The sequence below is a fragment of the Naegleria lovaniensis genome (assembly GCF_003324165.1).
Source record: "Naegleria lovaniensis strain ATCC 30569 chromosome Unknown tig013, whole genome shotgun sequence".
Lineage (NCBI taxonomy): Eukaryota > Heterolobosea > Eutetramitea > Acrasida > Naegleriidae > Naegleria > Naegleria lovaniensis.
Window position 1 is genome coordinate 472816 of NW_025407836.1, and position 16582 is coordinate 489397.

Here is a 16582-nt window from a genome sequence, read left to right on the forward strand (position 1 = left end):
TCTCGACTCTATCATTTCAACAATGTCATCCATCGATACTCCAAGAGAATTATTACAAATGATCACCCAACGTTGCCATGCATGTGCCGATCCTGATTGAGTGTTCATTGATCGAGTGCTCTCTGCTGATCTGGGACATGTTCAAGCTATTATTGAATAGTTTCTACATGATCATGAAACTTTGGAGTTGTAAATGGCAACACCCCCATCCCTCATGAAAAATTCCAAACGATTCCTTTGAATTGTCTGAAGCATGCGAGATTTCTCTTGCAAGTTTGGGTGTGAAAAGTTGAAAGAGAATAAGGCCAGTTTCGAATTGGGTGCGGATAAAGTTGCAATGGTTGGGAGTGAAAAATAGTTCATTAACGTCTATTGTATCTAATAACATCTCTGAGAGACCACAATAGGGATAAGCATTTGGAGGCTTGTGTTTCGATTGACAGCCGTTGAATTTGACTGGACTGGTACATGTTGTTTGAGGGTAAAGGGCAACAACTACCTTTTGTCGTAAAGACATGGGTCAATTTTCAGCTACTTTGAATGCTTGAATAAAAGAGACCATCTGTGATCAACAGCAGTTTTGGCATTTGTGGTTGAGTGAAAAACGAATATTTAAAAAACTCGCTTGGCGACAAGCCAAAGCAATTCACAAATGCAACGTACGCAAGAACGGTTGCTTGATCAATGAAATGGAAGTGCTCTGTGTTTTGTTCTAGTTTTTACACGAAAAAATGACAACTCAAGCATCATCATCTTTATCAACATCTCCCATGATCGCCACTCATGTGACACACAGACACATGTGTGGCAAATGCAAGAGTGTGTGTCTTCCACAATATTTGCACAGATACAAAAATCCAATGACAATCTTCAAATTCGTGTTTAAAACTAAATGTACCAACGAGAAATGCAAGTTTTTCGGCGAGACTGGCTTGATTGCATGTCCAATGTGTGAGAAAACCTTTACAAAACCATCCTCTTACAGAGATCACATTAACACACATGAAGACCAGGACCACTCTCAAATCAAATTTAAATGTTGCACCTACTCCACAACAAATCCAGTACACTTGCATGAGCATATTGTTGAGTGCCATGTACCAGATTCGATGGAAATCGTGGATGAGAGAGTTGTAAAAAAACCAAAAATCATCAATGTCGAAAAATCATCAAGCAATGGCACGAACAACATGCTTTGCAGCAATCAAGATGTAGTAGTCACGTCTGTTTCTGATCGAATAAAGTGAGAAGGTGCCTTAATCAAAGTATTCGTTTGATTGAACATCAGATGACTCCAATGAAAAAGACTTTGGTTCTTCTCGCAGTACGATTGCCTTTCCAAGAGCTGTTAAATTCCGAAACAAAATATTACACTCCACCCGTGCAACCCGTTTTGAATATTATGTTTAGGTTTATTTCGGAAAAGGGTTTATACAACACATGATGAAGAGGAAGCAATACGAGGCCACATATCAGCACATTCCTTGGCAACTGGACCAGCAACAGCAGATCCCTTCATTTCACCCTTGTTGTTCACAATAACTCCAGCATTATCTTCAAAGTAGATAAAAGTACCATCTCTTCTTCTCCATGGCTTCTTTTGTCTAATAACGACTGCAGGCATGACCTTCTTTCTGAGTTCTGGCTTACCCTTCTTGACAGTAGCCATGACCATGTCTCCGACACCAGCAGCTGGCAATCTGTTCAATCTACCTTGAGTTTGATTGACAGCAATGACGTACAAGTTCTTTGCACCACTGTTATCAGCACAGTTCATGACTGCTGTTGTTGGCAAAGCAGAAGAAATTCTGAACTTGTTACCGAGACCACCTGTTGCTCTCTTTGATGCCATTTCTATAGTATGAAGTTAGTGAGAATTTGCAAGAAGAATGTTGAACAAGTCAATATAAAACGAGGTGTGAGAGAAGAATACGTACGTAATTTTTGACTATTTTTTTCAACGAAATTTTTTCAAAATTCTAGTCAACCGATATTTCAAAGTTTACAATGCACAACTAAAAAATGTTTGACCTGCCTTTGATCCCCGAAACAACATTGCTGAACATTCGAAAATGGTTTTGAATCAGCTTGGGTTGCCTAATTCTTGATATCATATATTCTTCAAGAACCTTTTCAACGAATGAGCTTGTATTTGGAGGCTTTTTAATCCATTCCAAAATATAAAAATGAAAAGACTCGTCGTGCTTCTCCTTCCGCTCATCCTACTCGCTGTGATGATCCGATGGAGTCATCAAGGATCTTCTATACAGCAACCACTTCATCATCAAAAAACATTTACAGTAAAACCTGGACTGGAAAATTATCAAGCAACTGTTGGATTGGATGGTGTTACTTGCTCCTTTAAATTTTCTACAAAATCATGTTCCGAATCGGAAGATGACAAAACAAAGAATGAAGACAAGAAAAAGCTCTCCTATGAAGAAGTACTCACAAGATTACCAAAAGGAACTTGTCTCAATAAGGTTGAGGGTTATTGGACCTATTCTTATTGTGCAGAAGGAAAAATTAAACAATCACACGGAAATGATGTCTATCATCTCGGAACCTTTTCTTCATACAAGAAGGATAGAGCACTGTTTACGAATGGACAAATTTGTGAATTGGATGGTAAGAAATTTGAAAGATCCACCCAGGTCATTTTCATGTGTGGAGAATCGACAGAGATTGTTGGAATTCGTGAGCCTACTCCCTGTCGATATGAAATGATTGTGACTGAGCCCAAGTTGTGTGGAGAGGATTCACCCTTCCCTGTGTATCATCATGAAACAAGTACCTCCTCAATTACCATTGCCTCTATTTATGATCATTTTGAAATTAAGATTGAAAAGACACTCTTCCAAAAAGAATATCTTTGTACCGTACAGGCAATATTGAGAGATTTGAAACCAAATCCAACTACATGTTTCAAATCGTTTTCCATGTCCCTCGATAAAAAGCCAAAGAGCAAATCAGCACCCCTCAGCGCTCGTGCCATGCACCATGGCAGAGTTCCATTCAGAGATACTGAGCTTAAACATACTAGAGATGGTCAAGAAGTGAAAAGTACAAAGCATTTTGATGGCTCTTTGGATTATATTCAAGTCAAATAAGACAGTACAGGGCCACATGCTGTTGAATGTGAAAGTGTTTCACAACAAGTTGATCAAGACGCATCGATTGCAGGTCTTCAAGTGGTCATCAATGGTGGTGGAACTTTACAGTACTGAATGGACACCACTTGTTCCATACCTTGATAAATTATTTCATACACAATATTTATTTACTTCAATCAAATTGCTCAATCAAAATTTAATGGACATTTACAAAAAAATGCTCCACAACACACGAACGTTGAAAATTGTCAAACCTCTAACTTCCTTCTCTAAATTCGCCCTTCGGAATGGAAATATCAACTCAATTTACGCACTATCACGAATACCTTCACAACATTTTCATGGAAATGGTTTGAAAACTGGAGTTTTTAACAATTCCGAGACGAGGAATTATTGCTCGCTTCATCTCTGGAATGATGGTCTCAAACTCACCACCAACCCTTTATCAAGCAAAACTAGCATCCAAACACTCTACCTGAAAAATTCAAATTTTATAACAACGAAACGATACTACTCCGAAGAGGTTGTATCATTCAGCAAGGAGGAAGATGTCAATGATCCTCTCTATGTTTCAGAAGAAGAAAAACGTCAAAAATCAGAAAAGATGGGAATGTTTTATACGTGCAAACCTTGCAAACAGAGACACTACATTGAGTTTTCCAAACATGCCTACAATAAGGGAGTTGTAATAACGCGGTGTAAGAATTGCCAAAGTCTTCATCTTATTGCAGACCATTTAGGTTGGATTAGCGACAATAAGAAATCGTTGGAAGACATGTATGGAAAGATTGTAAAGCAATCGGACCTACTCAAGCAACAACAGTCAACGGAAAAGAATGAATAATAAATAATTTATAATGATTAGAATACAGCTTAGCTCAATTCGAAAACGCTCTCGTCATATATGACCTTAGTGCTTTCGAATAGTCTTAATTTCATTTGGAATATTGTCAATGCACTTTTCAAAAACGTTAACCAAAACATCGTATCCTTCTTCAAACTTGATATGCAATGGTCTTTGAGCCTCATTGGAATACTCATTGCTAATTAAAATTGCTCTATGGCAACTCTTTAAGAACGTCACGCAAACGCTCTTCAGCTTGGTGACAAATTCTGCCTCGTATTTAGAGACCTCATTCGGATGGAGGAATGAATTTACAATGTGAGGAATGCCTTCGTTCACAGTTGGGATAACAACACCTGTGAGTACAAGATGAAGTTGACTCACGTCAATTGGTGCAGATTGTGCTTTCTTCTTTTCACCGTCATCATTAGGAGATGATGGAGTATTGGAAACAACTTCAGCTGCAACAACGTTCATAGCTTCAACAGCAGATGCACTTTGGTCAGTAATGAACTCTTCATCGACATCAAAATCATCATCCAAAATTCTACCAAATCTAAATACTTGTTTCTTATCCTCATCTTTATCTCCAATGGTAAGATTTTCAGCACCCATACAAACATTGGCGAGTCTTTGGATGGATCCTTCAACAATCTCAATAGCATTCTCGATGGGTGATAAGTCTGTATATTCCTTGGATAATACTTCACTTCTATTGAGTACAGAAGGGAAAGTAAATTTGGTAGTAATGATTGTCTTTCTCTTACACTGTTCAGTAATGTTTCCATGTGATTTTTTACCAGCTAGTGTGAAAGGAGTTTCAAAAATAAACTTTGAAATGTTCACATTCTCATTAAAGTACCGATCACTGTTTGGAATTTCATATTGAACAACGTTATTGGTGTAATAGGGTTTCACTGAGGTAATTTGGACATAGGCCTCATCCTCTTGTTTCATGGCGTCAGTAATGACTTGAGAGTCACCAATAATTTTGAGTTCCTTTCCGAAACGGAAATGATCTTTCAAGTAGGTCATTAAATTGTTCAAACGAGTAGTCTTGGGCATTTTGTAAACAAATTCCTTCTCACGAACATTGTCAGGTAAGAGCTTTCCAACAAAATAGATACGGTAATAGGCGCCGAATAAACGAGCAGTTCTAGTTTTTGGTTCAGCCATTTTGGCATACAAGTTGCTTAATTCATTGTATTCGTTCTTCATTCGCTCAAAATCACCTTCAATCTCAAAAAGACCTAATAACAATTTGTGCAATTCTGCCATGAATTCATAATAGCCATCTTCTTTGCAATAGTGGATGGCGCTATAGAGCAGTTGTACCATACCATCTCTGTTAAAGTAGTGAGATTCAAATTCTGGTCCAATATTTTCCGTTGTTGTTGATTTCTTTTGGAAGAGAGCTTTCAACTCTAAAAAGTTTTCAGTTCGTAGATATGGAGAAATGTTCAAGAAATGTTGAGAAAGTTCTGAAATTTTCTTTTGATCAGTGCCATATTGATTACCCCAGACCGACTTGTCACGTCTCAACTTTAAGTATTCAAACACAACTCCAGCAATGTAGACGTAGCATTGGGAAGCTTCGATATATCTTTCATGCTTGATGTGTTCTTGAGCAAGGTTGTGATACCAAGTCACAGAAAGCTCAGGTGCATGCTTGTAACCACCAGCAATTCTATGATACAAGTCACACATGGTCTCTTGATCAGCCTTTCTCTTCTTGAGCTCTTCAATTTGAACCGTGTCGAGGAGAGTCTTTCTCAGTCTTTCGACGAGTTGCTTCACTTGCTGACTATATGGCATCTTGTATGCAAGTTCGTCCTCCTCCGATGGTTTCTTAATCTCAAACACTTTTTGAGCGTTGTGGAAGGCATCTTGTGGAGCTAATTGTGGAACTGATGAATCTGCTTGAGCATAATCGGAAATAATTTGGAAACTTTCTCTCAAGAGTTGAATATTCACTCCATTTTCAAATTCAGATGCCAAATATGAGAGAGCAACAGTGGTTTGAATCTTGGTTCTGGTAAAGTTATAGAGATCGTCGCTGAGATAGTTTTGTTTGATCATCCAGTATAAAAGAGCAGTTGCTTGACTTCTCACCTTATCAATCACAGATTGACTTTGTCTCAAAACAAGTTTACAAAGTACTTCGATATATTCAGCATTCTTACTGGTGAATATGGTTGATCTGAATTTCTTGATAAACACTCGAAGTAAGTGGTAAAGACCAGTTAAACAGCAATCTGCTTGATTTGTCTTGAAGAAGGACATGAGAATGTGGAAAATGTGATGGAAAAGTTCCAACTCGTTTCTCTTTCTATTAATCTCCAAATTCAAAATTAAATCCATGATTGAAGTAAATTGGAACTTTTTACAAATGTCCAACATGATAGAGAGAATACAGCTAGAAATCTCAACATTCAATCTAGACTCCCACAATACCAAGTCATCAATAATCTTCTTTTCAGAATCTTTCAAGGGTTGAGACATGGTAGAGCTCTTCAAAGAAATGCTTCCAGTGTTGCCTTTACCCATTTGAGCTAATAATGATGTTTCTGTAACACTGCCCGTTCCACCTCTCACAGATGCTTTGTTTTGAGTGGAAAAGTTCATTCTTTCCCTAAAGTTACGACGACCAGTGTTGGGATTGGCTCTGTTTGGAATTCTGCGATCTAGTGAAGTGTACAAATTTTCTAACTTGGATTTTGCCTCATTCAAAGATTTGCCAGTATTTGTGTGTGCTCCAATACCCAACTTGTGATTTTCTTCAATCTTGGTCCTTCCACTGTATTGGAATACCTGCACGGCCATGTAAATAAATTGAAGGAGAGTTTTCTTTCTGTTGAAACCTTCGAGCTCAAACCATTTCATGAAAAGTTCTCTGTCCATATTGTACAGAATAAACAAGACTGAAATGAGAGCTTGTTGTTTTTCAAGTTTACACCGTTCTTTCTCATCCTTGAATTGTGTGAGAGTATCGTTGTAGTGCTTCTTTGCTGTTTGGACTGAATCTTCCAAGTCTTTCAGTTGCTGTTGTTGCTGAGGCTGATCTTGTAATTCTTGTTGTTGCTTACTGAGTTCTGTCAGTTTTAATTGGTAATCGTTCTTGGACTTGTTGACAAGGTTTCTAATTTCCGTCAATTTAGATTCACTAGTCTTCTTAAATTTGTGGAAAATGTCAATAAATAATAGAACATAGGCAAAGTACATGTTAGCAATAGCTGTTTGAACATCCTTGTTCTGATATCTCTTGTCATACTCATGTTTGGTTAACATGTTTCTCATGAGGGCAATTGATCTGCTTCTAACAATTCTCTCCTTGTTGGTTAAATCCTCAATACACCATCTCATGAGCAATCCACACAAAAAGTGATTATTGCTCAACTTGATTTCATCAGTAATATTCTGTGAATCTTCATTGGGGTCTACATCCTTCTTATTAGGCTTGTAAAAGTAGGGCATTGATAGAGGAACGTAGTGTTCATAGTCTACAATAATTTCCAAGAAGGTATTTCTGAACTCTTGAATCACTTCGTAGTTTCCATTTCCTTCTGACCCTGCCTTGACTGTAATCAAGTTCATGTATGTTTCAATGTGAGACAAGACTATACCTCTGTCCATGATATTGAACAAGTCTCTCAAGAACAAGGCAAAGTTTGAATTGAGTAACTTTGCAACGTTGAAACCAGCACCGCTTCTGTATGCCGTCTCTGCGGCTACGAGCTTGACTAACCTTGAGAGAATGTTGTGGAATTCAAGTAATCTACCATTTCCTCCAGTAAACATCTTGCTTCTATCAGTAATGTTCAAGAACTTCTTCTCTCGGAGATAGAGTGTCAACGATTTGATGATCAGGTCGAAAATTACCCAACTGTACATTAAGGAAAGTTTGCTTTCCATGTCATCGTTATTTTCCAGAGCAATTCTGGTCTTGTTTGGATCTCCTCTTCTTGATCGTTTGATTTGGATTTCTTCTAACATAAACAACCATTGTTTGGTAAGATCAGTAAATACATATGAGTCACAATGATGGAAGTTGACAAATATTTTGTCAACGTAGTCCTTGATCAGCTTGTTTCTTTCGGTTAAGGAGTCAGAGGATGTTTTTTCTTCCTCTTGTTGACCTCGTGTATTGCTAGTTTCCAGGTAGTATCTGTTGACCTTGTCGAGACAAGTGAGGAAAAAGAGGAACGCTTGATATTGCGCATTTTTCATATTGTGGTTGTAACACATCCAGTGCAAATAGTTCTCAGCAATTGATTAAGAATGGCAGGTAAAAAGCTGATTAAATCCTTAACTGGGACATGATACATTTCGGAAATGTATCTCATCACAATAGATTCAGGATTCATGCTGGAAACTATTGCGCCACTGTTACTTCTTCTTAACACTGGGCTTCCTGTACCCATTGCAGGCAATTCTCCATCAAACAGATCGTCCGATGACATGGTTTTCATAACAACGGAAGGAGATGTGACAATGCCGCTGCCACCAACCAAATTGGTGTCATAAATAGCATCATTCTTTGCAAACATGACAGAGTCTCTTACGTCATTGTCGCTAATAACAAGTGGAAGCGATGCAAAGAAATGAGAAAGGCATCTGTCAGTGGTATAAATAGTGCTAAATGGAAGGAAGGAAACGACAAATAGTGGCTTTCCATTCTCGAGCAGCTTGCTTGTACTTCTGACTTTTTCACTTGTATAGCCTTTCTTATCACTAAATTCCTGATAAATTGGTAATTGTTCAATACCATTAACCAATTTACCCATATTAAATGTCATTGGGATGTTTGAATCTTCATCAACTAGTTGGCCAGGTTTTCTTCTTTTACTAGCCGTAGTAAAGTCCAAGAGAGGAACAAAGCTATATCCCAAAACAGATCCTACATTTGCCTTGTATGGAGCGTCCTCCTTAGCTACTTGATCCTTATGCTTGCATGGTACATGAATAAAAGTAAAAAGCAAGTGATGTTTGTCAGTGATATGTGTTGGAAGTTGAATCTTAAATTCATCGTTGAATTCAGGATGCTTAGAGTGATAGCTAATTGTAGAAAAGTCATGAGTGGTTTTTGAGTCTCTTCCTGTTTTGTTGAATCGATTGTAAATGAGAGGAAGGCCTGGTGAATCAAGGTTGTCGTCATTGTTTCGTAATTCTATCTTAATACTGACACTTCTGGATTTTGATCCAATTAGACCTTTTGAACCAATTTGCACGTTTTGTGGATAAACATATAATGTGTTGTCATACTCGTTGAAATAACTTAATTTGGATGTGCCAAGCTCTCTCATGAGTTTGCATCTAATCTTGCCTTCATCTTCAAAGTATTTGCTCATATCAAGTTCTGTTGTACCTTCGACATGGTCCATTTCATTCTTTAGATCGGTATAATCATCAGAATTCAACTCCACAACTCTCATCTTGAGCACAGCAGGAAAGTTTTTCATCTTTCCCTTAGTTCCTGACGCATTTAAGGAATCGGTTGATGATTCCTTGGAACTTGCAAAAGTGCTAAAGAATTGTTCATCACCCATATTTCCCTTTGTTCTCAAGAAATGTTTGACCTCATTCTCAAGGCATACCTCATCGGAGGCATTAAACAGTTGTTGGAATGAGTACGCCATAGGTTGCAAGAATGGTCTCATTTTAGAGGCATTTTCTGAGGCGTTCTTTACAAATTTGCTCTTGCTATCTTTACATTTTTCTGGTCTAATGTATGGTTCAGCAGCGTCATCTTCATCTCCTTGAATAATTTTATAAACTCTAATGTACAGGAAAACGTCGACAGATCGATCTGCAACTTGGAAGATTGCTCTATTGTTTACCTTATTTTGTTCAAAATCTGAAGATGAAAAAAGTTTTCTCATAGATTCATCTGCCAATTGATGATTGATGTCACAATGAAATTCCTCACTAATTCTCTTTTTGGTATTAAAATCTACTACACACATGGTAATGAAGAATGGTTCAAGTTTTTCAGAATCAAATTTTTCAGTGAAAAGTTTTGGAACAAAATCCAATAGCTCAATCAAAATTGGAGAATGTTTGAGAGGTACTTTTCTGTCTTTGACTCTTTTACAAATTTGTACTTCAGCACCACCATTCCAGTCCCATTCAACAGATTGAGTGCTCATGTCATAAACAAACATTGTTTTGTTCAATTTCTGAGAGCCATTTTTAACATGAGCAATATTGGCATGAATCTTTTTTGAAGTCTTGTCAACACTGTCTACAATCTTTTCAACTTTTTTAACCTTTGTTTCACCGGGTTTGTAATTTGTCATGCTGGCTGATTCTGTCTCTTTCATCAACTTGGTAAAATTGTTTTCTGACGATGATGATTGGTCACCCTCACCAGAATTGCTCGTGGGTTGATCCGTAACAGGTGTAGCACTACCCGATGCGTTGTTGCTGCTGGCTGATGCCTTCACTCTCACGTCTGCTTCATATACAGGTGGTTTGCTTCTCACGTTTAAATCAGGAAGAGAAGCCTTTTCAAATTTACCATGTAATTCGTAATCAATTGACAAGTTTGGAGATTCAAAATATCTGAACTGTTCTTTGATGTGATGAGGAACGTTACTGATACTACCCACAGTGTTGGGTCGAGATGAACCTGCTGTTTTCTGCGATTCAATTACTTGAACAAGATTATCGGGAAATAATAAATCACTAAAGACCTGAGTGCTATGACGTTTATCCTTTGAAGAAGGCTTTTGATCTGATCCAGCACTAACAATTGTTTGAATGTATTGCTGATATTGTTGTTCATACGTATTTAAACTGCTATTGTTACCTGCATTGAAGAGCATGGAAGGTGAATTTGGAAATCCGGTGGCTGAGTCCATGGATGAATACGAGGCATGAAGTGAATCACCTGCTATACCTCCTCCTACCATGGTTGGAAGATGTGCCGATGTTGAGGTTGTAGAGGCAGCTGTTGTAGGAGTCAGTACTGGACTATCATACGCGTTCATCATCATGTGAGCCGATGACGAGGATGGCGAAGTGGAAGGAGAAGTGGCAGAGGAAGCGGTGGAGAGGGCGCCAGGAGTGGCACTCATTTTTTTTATTTGATGGATTTTCCGTCTTTCGAATGGTTGACAAGGAATGATTTGAACCTTATTGTTTCTGTTGGTCAACGGAAAGGTCATTTTGCCTTTTGTACTTGCAAGAACACACACAACATGGCCACGACGACGACATTTGTCAAATTCGCTGTGGTTGATTGGAGCTGTGTACAAAATGAGCTCGCTCGTGTTCATGACTGCTACGACCACTACTACTATATTGCAGGGACTGTTATCTAAGTTTAATCGTCTTCATGGTATCTGTTACAATGGTGTAGATGGGAGAAATGAATGTGTTTGGTAATAACTCTGCAGTGAAAGGTAAAATTTCAGAATTAAATAAAAAGTTGGTGCTCTCACTTTGGGTGTAATGTGAAAGGATCTGAAGGTGGAATTGACGAGGTGCGTGTGAAGCGAGTAGAATATTAAATTGTAAAATCTTTGAGAAATCGCCTCTACTGCTGGCGTAGAGATGGAAGAAGGAAAGAAATTCACCTCGATGTTGCATGTTATCAATACTCGATGAAACGACATGTTCTGGCTTGAGATAAAGTCTAATTTCTTGTGAAAGTACCAACATGTCTGATTCTAGAATGATGGTAACATTATTCTTACTCCCAAAAGTTAAGGTTTTCACTGGATTTTCTCTCAAGTAAGAGGATGGTTGTGGTGAATCTGATGAAATAGATGACGAGTTAAAATCAATGGCAATAAAACTGTCATAATCGATGGAGGTGACCTGTTGAATAGCAAGAGCTGGTATTAAATAAATTTCATGTTCTTTGGAATTGGTGAGAATGGTTTGAAGAGCTCCTAAATTTCCATTCATAACATATTGCACAGGAACACTGTCCGTGTGAAGAAGAGAAATGTAGGTTTTTTGTCGTGTGCGTGAATGTTGTTGTTGTTGTTGCCATGTGGTCGGATCCACTGGTGTGATTCCATATTCATGTCCAAGTCATTGGATAAGTGTAAAATTTCAGAAATGCCTCCCTTTCTGACACCAATAGCCATAGAGGTGTCAAAATCCTCATCCGGTAAAACAATAACCTTCTGTACGAGTACTCGTTTAGGAGCTGCCTCTGAGTATGGAGCAAGCATCAATCCTGAAAATATCATCAGTACTAAACTCACAGAAAGGAAAATCACTAAATGTAACTTGTTAGAGTTTGCGATTTGAGATTTTCTCTGATTTTCGGAAATCACAAAAGGATAAAGAAGATTGGTAGCAAGGAAGGCAATAAATCCAATAAAGCACGCAATAGAAACATCACATTTCCAAATGGAATTCACAAATCCGCTTCTTGACATGATTGGAACGAATATATCGACTGCAATTAAAATATGTTCCAATACAAATATTAAATATCCTGTCATCATAATAGTTAAGTGAATATACCATTTGGTGTACTTTTGAATAGTGTGAGATGAAGCAATAACAAGTGCAAGCACAACAACCACTGGTAAGAATCCTGATACAATGTTGAACCAGTTGAACACAAGTGTCACCAACACCCAGAATAGCCACACAGATACATAAATATAAAAGGAGCTTGTGTAACTGCTAAAAATTGCAAGTACTAGAGTAATACCTAAAATGGAGGGAAATGCAAACAAGAATAGAGTAAATACAGATCCAGTGGCATACCAAGACATTGGATTTTTGAAAATAAAAGCTAGTGTTAGGGCAACTAGTGATGGAAACAACATGCTTGAAATTAAACTCAGTAAAACAATTCCAAATGCCTTAAGAAGAGACCAAATATATCGTTCATCCTCATCATGAATGTTACGTGTCATGATTTCTGAATTTTCACTTGTTGTCACATCTTCAGAAGTCGATGTCGTCGCTGTGAGTTCATGTGACGCATTAGAAACTCTTCTTCTTCTTTTCTTTCGATTTTCTTTCTTTTCTTTTTCTTTTGAATAAATTTTTCTGACCATGAACGTGAGAGCAATTAAAATAATCACATTATAGACGGGCTGAGCAGAGCTTGAGGAATAGCAAAAAATAAATAAGGACAAGACGTCAAAATAAACGGCAGGCGTCGTAATTTCTTCAAAATCGCATCTTCTTTTGGGGTAGTATTTACATTGGGAAAGAATGTTGGAAAACTAGCCAATTTCTTAATAAATGGTACTAGATTTTCTCCCATATGTTGAATGGTATTTTCATTGAGGGTGTGGATAGTATCTCTGTTGGTATGATGGACATAGCCATTTCTGTAAAAAACAGAGTCAATGCCACCAATCGTTAAATTAAGATAAGAGGTATATACATTAAAATCGCTTTGTGAGGGAATGAGCCCTAGACTAAAGAAATCTTGAGCCACAGCAGTTGCCTTTGGATATTTACACACACTAGCAAACTGCTTCATAACCCAAGTATTGGTTGATTGAAATGTCAAATCTCTGCTTGCTCCTGAACCAATCGATTCCATATTAATGACCGAACGAACAGTTGAGGCCCAAGGATGTCGAGTCACAAAAATTTTCGATCCAATTAATCCAATTTCCTTTGCGCTGTTAAATATAAATATTACTGGATGACGAATAGTGTCTGGATCGTGAATTAAATTACTAATCATTTCGAGAGCTATAAATGTTGGAATGGTTCCTGAAACGGATTGAGTACTCGGCACACTATCAAAGTGAGAACTCACTAGTATGGATTCATTCAAAAATTGTAAATGTTTTTTGGAATGCAGTCTCACCAATATGTTCGTGACATTGGAATAGGACAATGTAATTTTCATATTTGGAAATATATGAGCAGGATGCCTCATTGAAAATGTTGCTTGACCATCTTTCACATAATGAAAATCAATGGTCATTTCCAAATGATTTTGAAATTTATCGTTTTTTGCTTTTAACTGCTCCAGTTGATTTCCAAGAAATTGCAAACTTTTTCTATATTCTTCACTTCCAACAATTCTACCGAAAAAGGCTTCGGATGAATTGTAGAATTTTCGTGCTTCTGCTATGCATCGTTGTGAAGAAAATTCTGAGAGTTTTAATGAGGATGCGGATGATGAAAAATTCGGAACTTGTTGTCGGTAATATACGAGGATCAAAATAGATAAATGGAGAAAGATAATCACAAGCCAAAATATCAGACTTCGGATTTGTTTATCATAAATTACAATTTGTTGATTTTGATAGGTGAACACAAACTTGAGTTGTGTGGAATGATGAGTGCTGTGCTCGTGATGATGTTTCTTGTTGGATGTTGTTGATCGTACACTCTCCGACAGTTTGGCGGATGGCTGTTGTGTGTGATCGTCATTGTTGGGCGTCATTTGTTTTTGATTTTTTCGAAAGGATTTAATGTATTCAGCGTGAACGTCTCTAAAAGTTTTCCTTGTGGAAAACAAATTGTGCACTCTCAGAGCTCTCTCCAAGAGCAAATGAATACACGTCTTTAGAAAGAGCAGGAGGGCCACACACGAAAACTCCAACCTTTGCTCTCACTTTTTTGTGTTGTGGTGTATTTCTGTCAATCCATTGCTTGACGTAGGTGAATTCCCGTTTCCAGTCTGGACGTCCGTAGTGTCTGTTTTGATTTTCTCGTAATTTTGTTAGAGCATCAATATGTATGACATAATTGCTTGGAAAAAGGCCAGTTTTCCCTGTGGTCATGTTTTTGCCTTCCCACCATCCAGAGTCGTCTTGTTCCTTCAGCTCAATAATGTCATTCGCATGAAGTTCCAGCTCATCTGAGGAGGTTGGTGAAAAATCGTACATGGCTCTCAACAATGCGTCACCCGTTTGTTTTTTACCAGACTGTTGATATTCACTGCTTCCGTAGATAATTTTCTTTACGTCTTCTGCCTTAAGCTTTCCAGTCATGTAGGTGTTGATTTGGAAGAAGTGTGGATTCTTTTCCTCGACATCATTCAACAGTGTGGAAAACCATTCCCATGAGCCATGATCTCTATTAATGAAATAAAAGAAGCATCTTCTAACCTTAATTGGTTTACCTCCTTTCTTTTCTTCTTCCAACTTGTTGTTAAAATGTTTCAACAATGAGGCATATGGAGTCGCTCCAATACCAGCCGCAATCAACATTACTGTCTCATAGTTAAACACATCACTAGAAAACGAATAGTTCTAATTTTATGTCTATCAAAACAACGGTACTTACTCTGCAGCTGTTCCAAATGGGCCATCCACTTTGATCAAGAAATCTTTGTTATCTGGTGTTCTGGGCTTATTGATAACCACTGTTGGACTATGAGTTGGATTAAACAAATCCATTAATGCATTCGTCTGCATATTGAATTATTTCAAGATTTGAGTTGATAAGCATATGAGCAACCGTTAAAAAGCGATACTACATACCCAATCACCTGCACACTTAATGTGGAAATGCAGAAACTCGTCCTCAGGTGCAGAGGAAACTACAATGAAATGTCATTTTAAAAATTGTTTCAAGAGCACTTACTTGTCATGGCATGCCATTCATGCTTACTAATGAGAGGGCAATTGATGTAGGCATACTGTCCGGCCTTGTAGTCAAATCGAGGCTTCTCAAGGACAAGCTCTAAAACTCTGCTGGGTAAACAGTGAACTCGTTTGACCACAGTTTCTTCAGATCCTCTGACATTTCGCAAAATTCTTTCAAACAAGTACAAGACACATGGTCCTAAAAACCAAATCCAGAACACTTTTCCATGAACAAGCAGCAACACATAGAAAATGATGAATAAGTGGTGTGTATACCAGAATACAGTGTAATTCCTAGTTTTACGATAATTGTTGTGACTAGTGGCGTACATGAGATACATTACAAATACAAGTAAATTACCAGTAATTCCATATTTCTGTACCCAGCATGCCAAAATAGAGCTGGTTACGGTTGTTTGTTCATTGGAATATGCGAAATAGTAATTAGCATAGTTCAAACTTTAAATATGAAATGAGGATGCATATTGTCCAAGTTGTTTGAACAAAACTTACTAGTGGAAAAAACCATGTCCTATAGTACAAAACACCACCCAATAAGCAATATATCTATGAAAGATTAGATTCTTGTCGAGAGGAAATATTACTGTGAGCTTCAAGGTCCGAAGAGTATTCGACAGAGTTCTCATGGTAGGGACAATCAACAAGGCACAGTTGAAGTTCAACAATTGGCCAAACCCTCTGGCAAACGTAACATACCAGGTGAGTCGCAATACATCCTCTGCAGCTAGAGCTGTGATTTTGCTCAGCTTTGCATAGATGAGATCATGCCACCGTACTGCAGCCTCAATGAACAGACCTATGTTAATACATGCCCACAATATAAACACGAGCCATTTCCTCCACTCTGAGGTAATGTGATTCCTTCTTGCTTCTGGATTTGTAAAGAAAGCCTTCCATCTTGAGACTCTTCTCTTACTCTCGGAGCGCGACGATGCAGACCATCCATTAGCACAGACAATGTAAGCTACAAAATCAATCAACGTATTCTTCCAATTCATTCTAAACCGAGTTTAAGGAAGGCCAAGAGTCAATCAAGAAGGAGGAATAGTGTGTGTTTAGCCTTCTCTCTAATTTTT

General features: G+C 37.9%; 7 protein-coding genes across 7 annotated transcripts; 2 read left to right on the forward strand and 5 right to left on the reverse strand.

The window, feature by feature from the left end:
• Positions 1-1429: 1429 nt before the first annotated feature.
• Positions 1430-2066, reverse strand: C9374_002074 (uncharacterized protein; the record flags this gene model as incomplete). The annotated part of the gene is made up of 3 exons (XM_044691452.1): positions 1430-1854; positions 1938-1948; positions 2032-2066. 3 exons carry the CDS (start codon positions 2064-2066, stop codon positions 1430-1432), a joined length of 471 nt encoding a protein of 156 aa, XP_044551031.1.
• A 120-nt stretch (positions 2067-2186) lies between these two features.
• On the forward strand, positions 2187-3110 carry C9374_002075 (uncharacterized protein; the record flags this gene model as incomplete). The annotated part of the gene is made up of 1 exon (XM_044691453.1): positions 2187-3110. The coding sequence occupies one exon, from the start codon at positions 2187-2189 to the stop codon at positions 3108-3110; it is 924 nt and encodes a 307-aa protein (XP_044551032.1).
• Positions 3111-3330: 220 nt separating this feature from the next.
• Positions 3331-3957, forward strand: C9374_002076 (uncharacterized protein; the record flags this gene model as incomplete). Its single annotated transcript, XM_044691454.1, has 1 exon — positions 3331-3957. One exon carries the CDS (start codon positions 3331-3333, stop codon positions 3955-3957), a length of 627 nt encoding a protein of 208 aa, XP_044551033.1.
• A 66-nt stretch (positions 3958-4023) lies between these two features.
• On the reverse strand, positions 4024-7950 carry C9374_002077 (uncharacterized protein; the record flags this gene model as incomplete). The annotated part of the gene is made up of 1 exon (XM_044691455.1): positions 4024-7950. The coding sequence occupies one exon, from the start codon at positions 7948-7950 to the stop codon at positions 4024-4026; it is 3927 nt and encodes a 1308-aa protein (XP_044551034.1).
• Positions 7951-8180: 230 nt separating this feature from the next.
• On the reverse strand, positions 8181-11033 carry C9374_002078 (uncharacterized protein; the record flags this gene model as incomplete). Its single annotated transcript, XM_044691456.1, has 1 exon — positions 8181-11033. One exon carries the CDS (start codon positions 11031-11033, stop codon positions 8181-8183), a length of 2853 nt encoding a protein of 950 aa, XP_044551035.1.
• A 238-nt stretch (positions 11034-11271) lies between these two features.
• Positions 11272-14338, reverse strand: C9374_002079 (uncharacterized protein; the record flags this gene model as incomplete). Its single annotated transcript, XM_044691457.1, has 3 exons — positions 11272-11887; positions 11971-13022; positions 13133-14338. The coding sequence occupies 3 exons, from the start codon at positions 14336-14338 to the stop codon at positions 11272-11274; spliced, it is 2874 nt and encodes a 957-aa protein (XP_044551036.1).
• Positions 14339-14387: 49 nt separating this feature from the next.
• C9374_002080 (uncharacterized protein) lies at positions 14388-16504 on the reverse strand (the record flags this gene model as incomplete). Its single annotated transcript, XM_044691459.1, has 5 exons — positions 14388-15132; positions 15184-15308; positions 15381-15439; positions 15484-15944; positions 15999-16504. 5 exons carry the CDS (start codon positions 16502-16504, stop codon positions 14388-14390), a joined length of 1896 nt encoding a protein of 631 aa, XP_044551037.1.
• Positions 16505-16582: the final 78 nt, after the last annotated feature.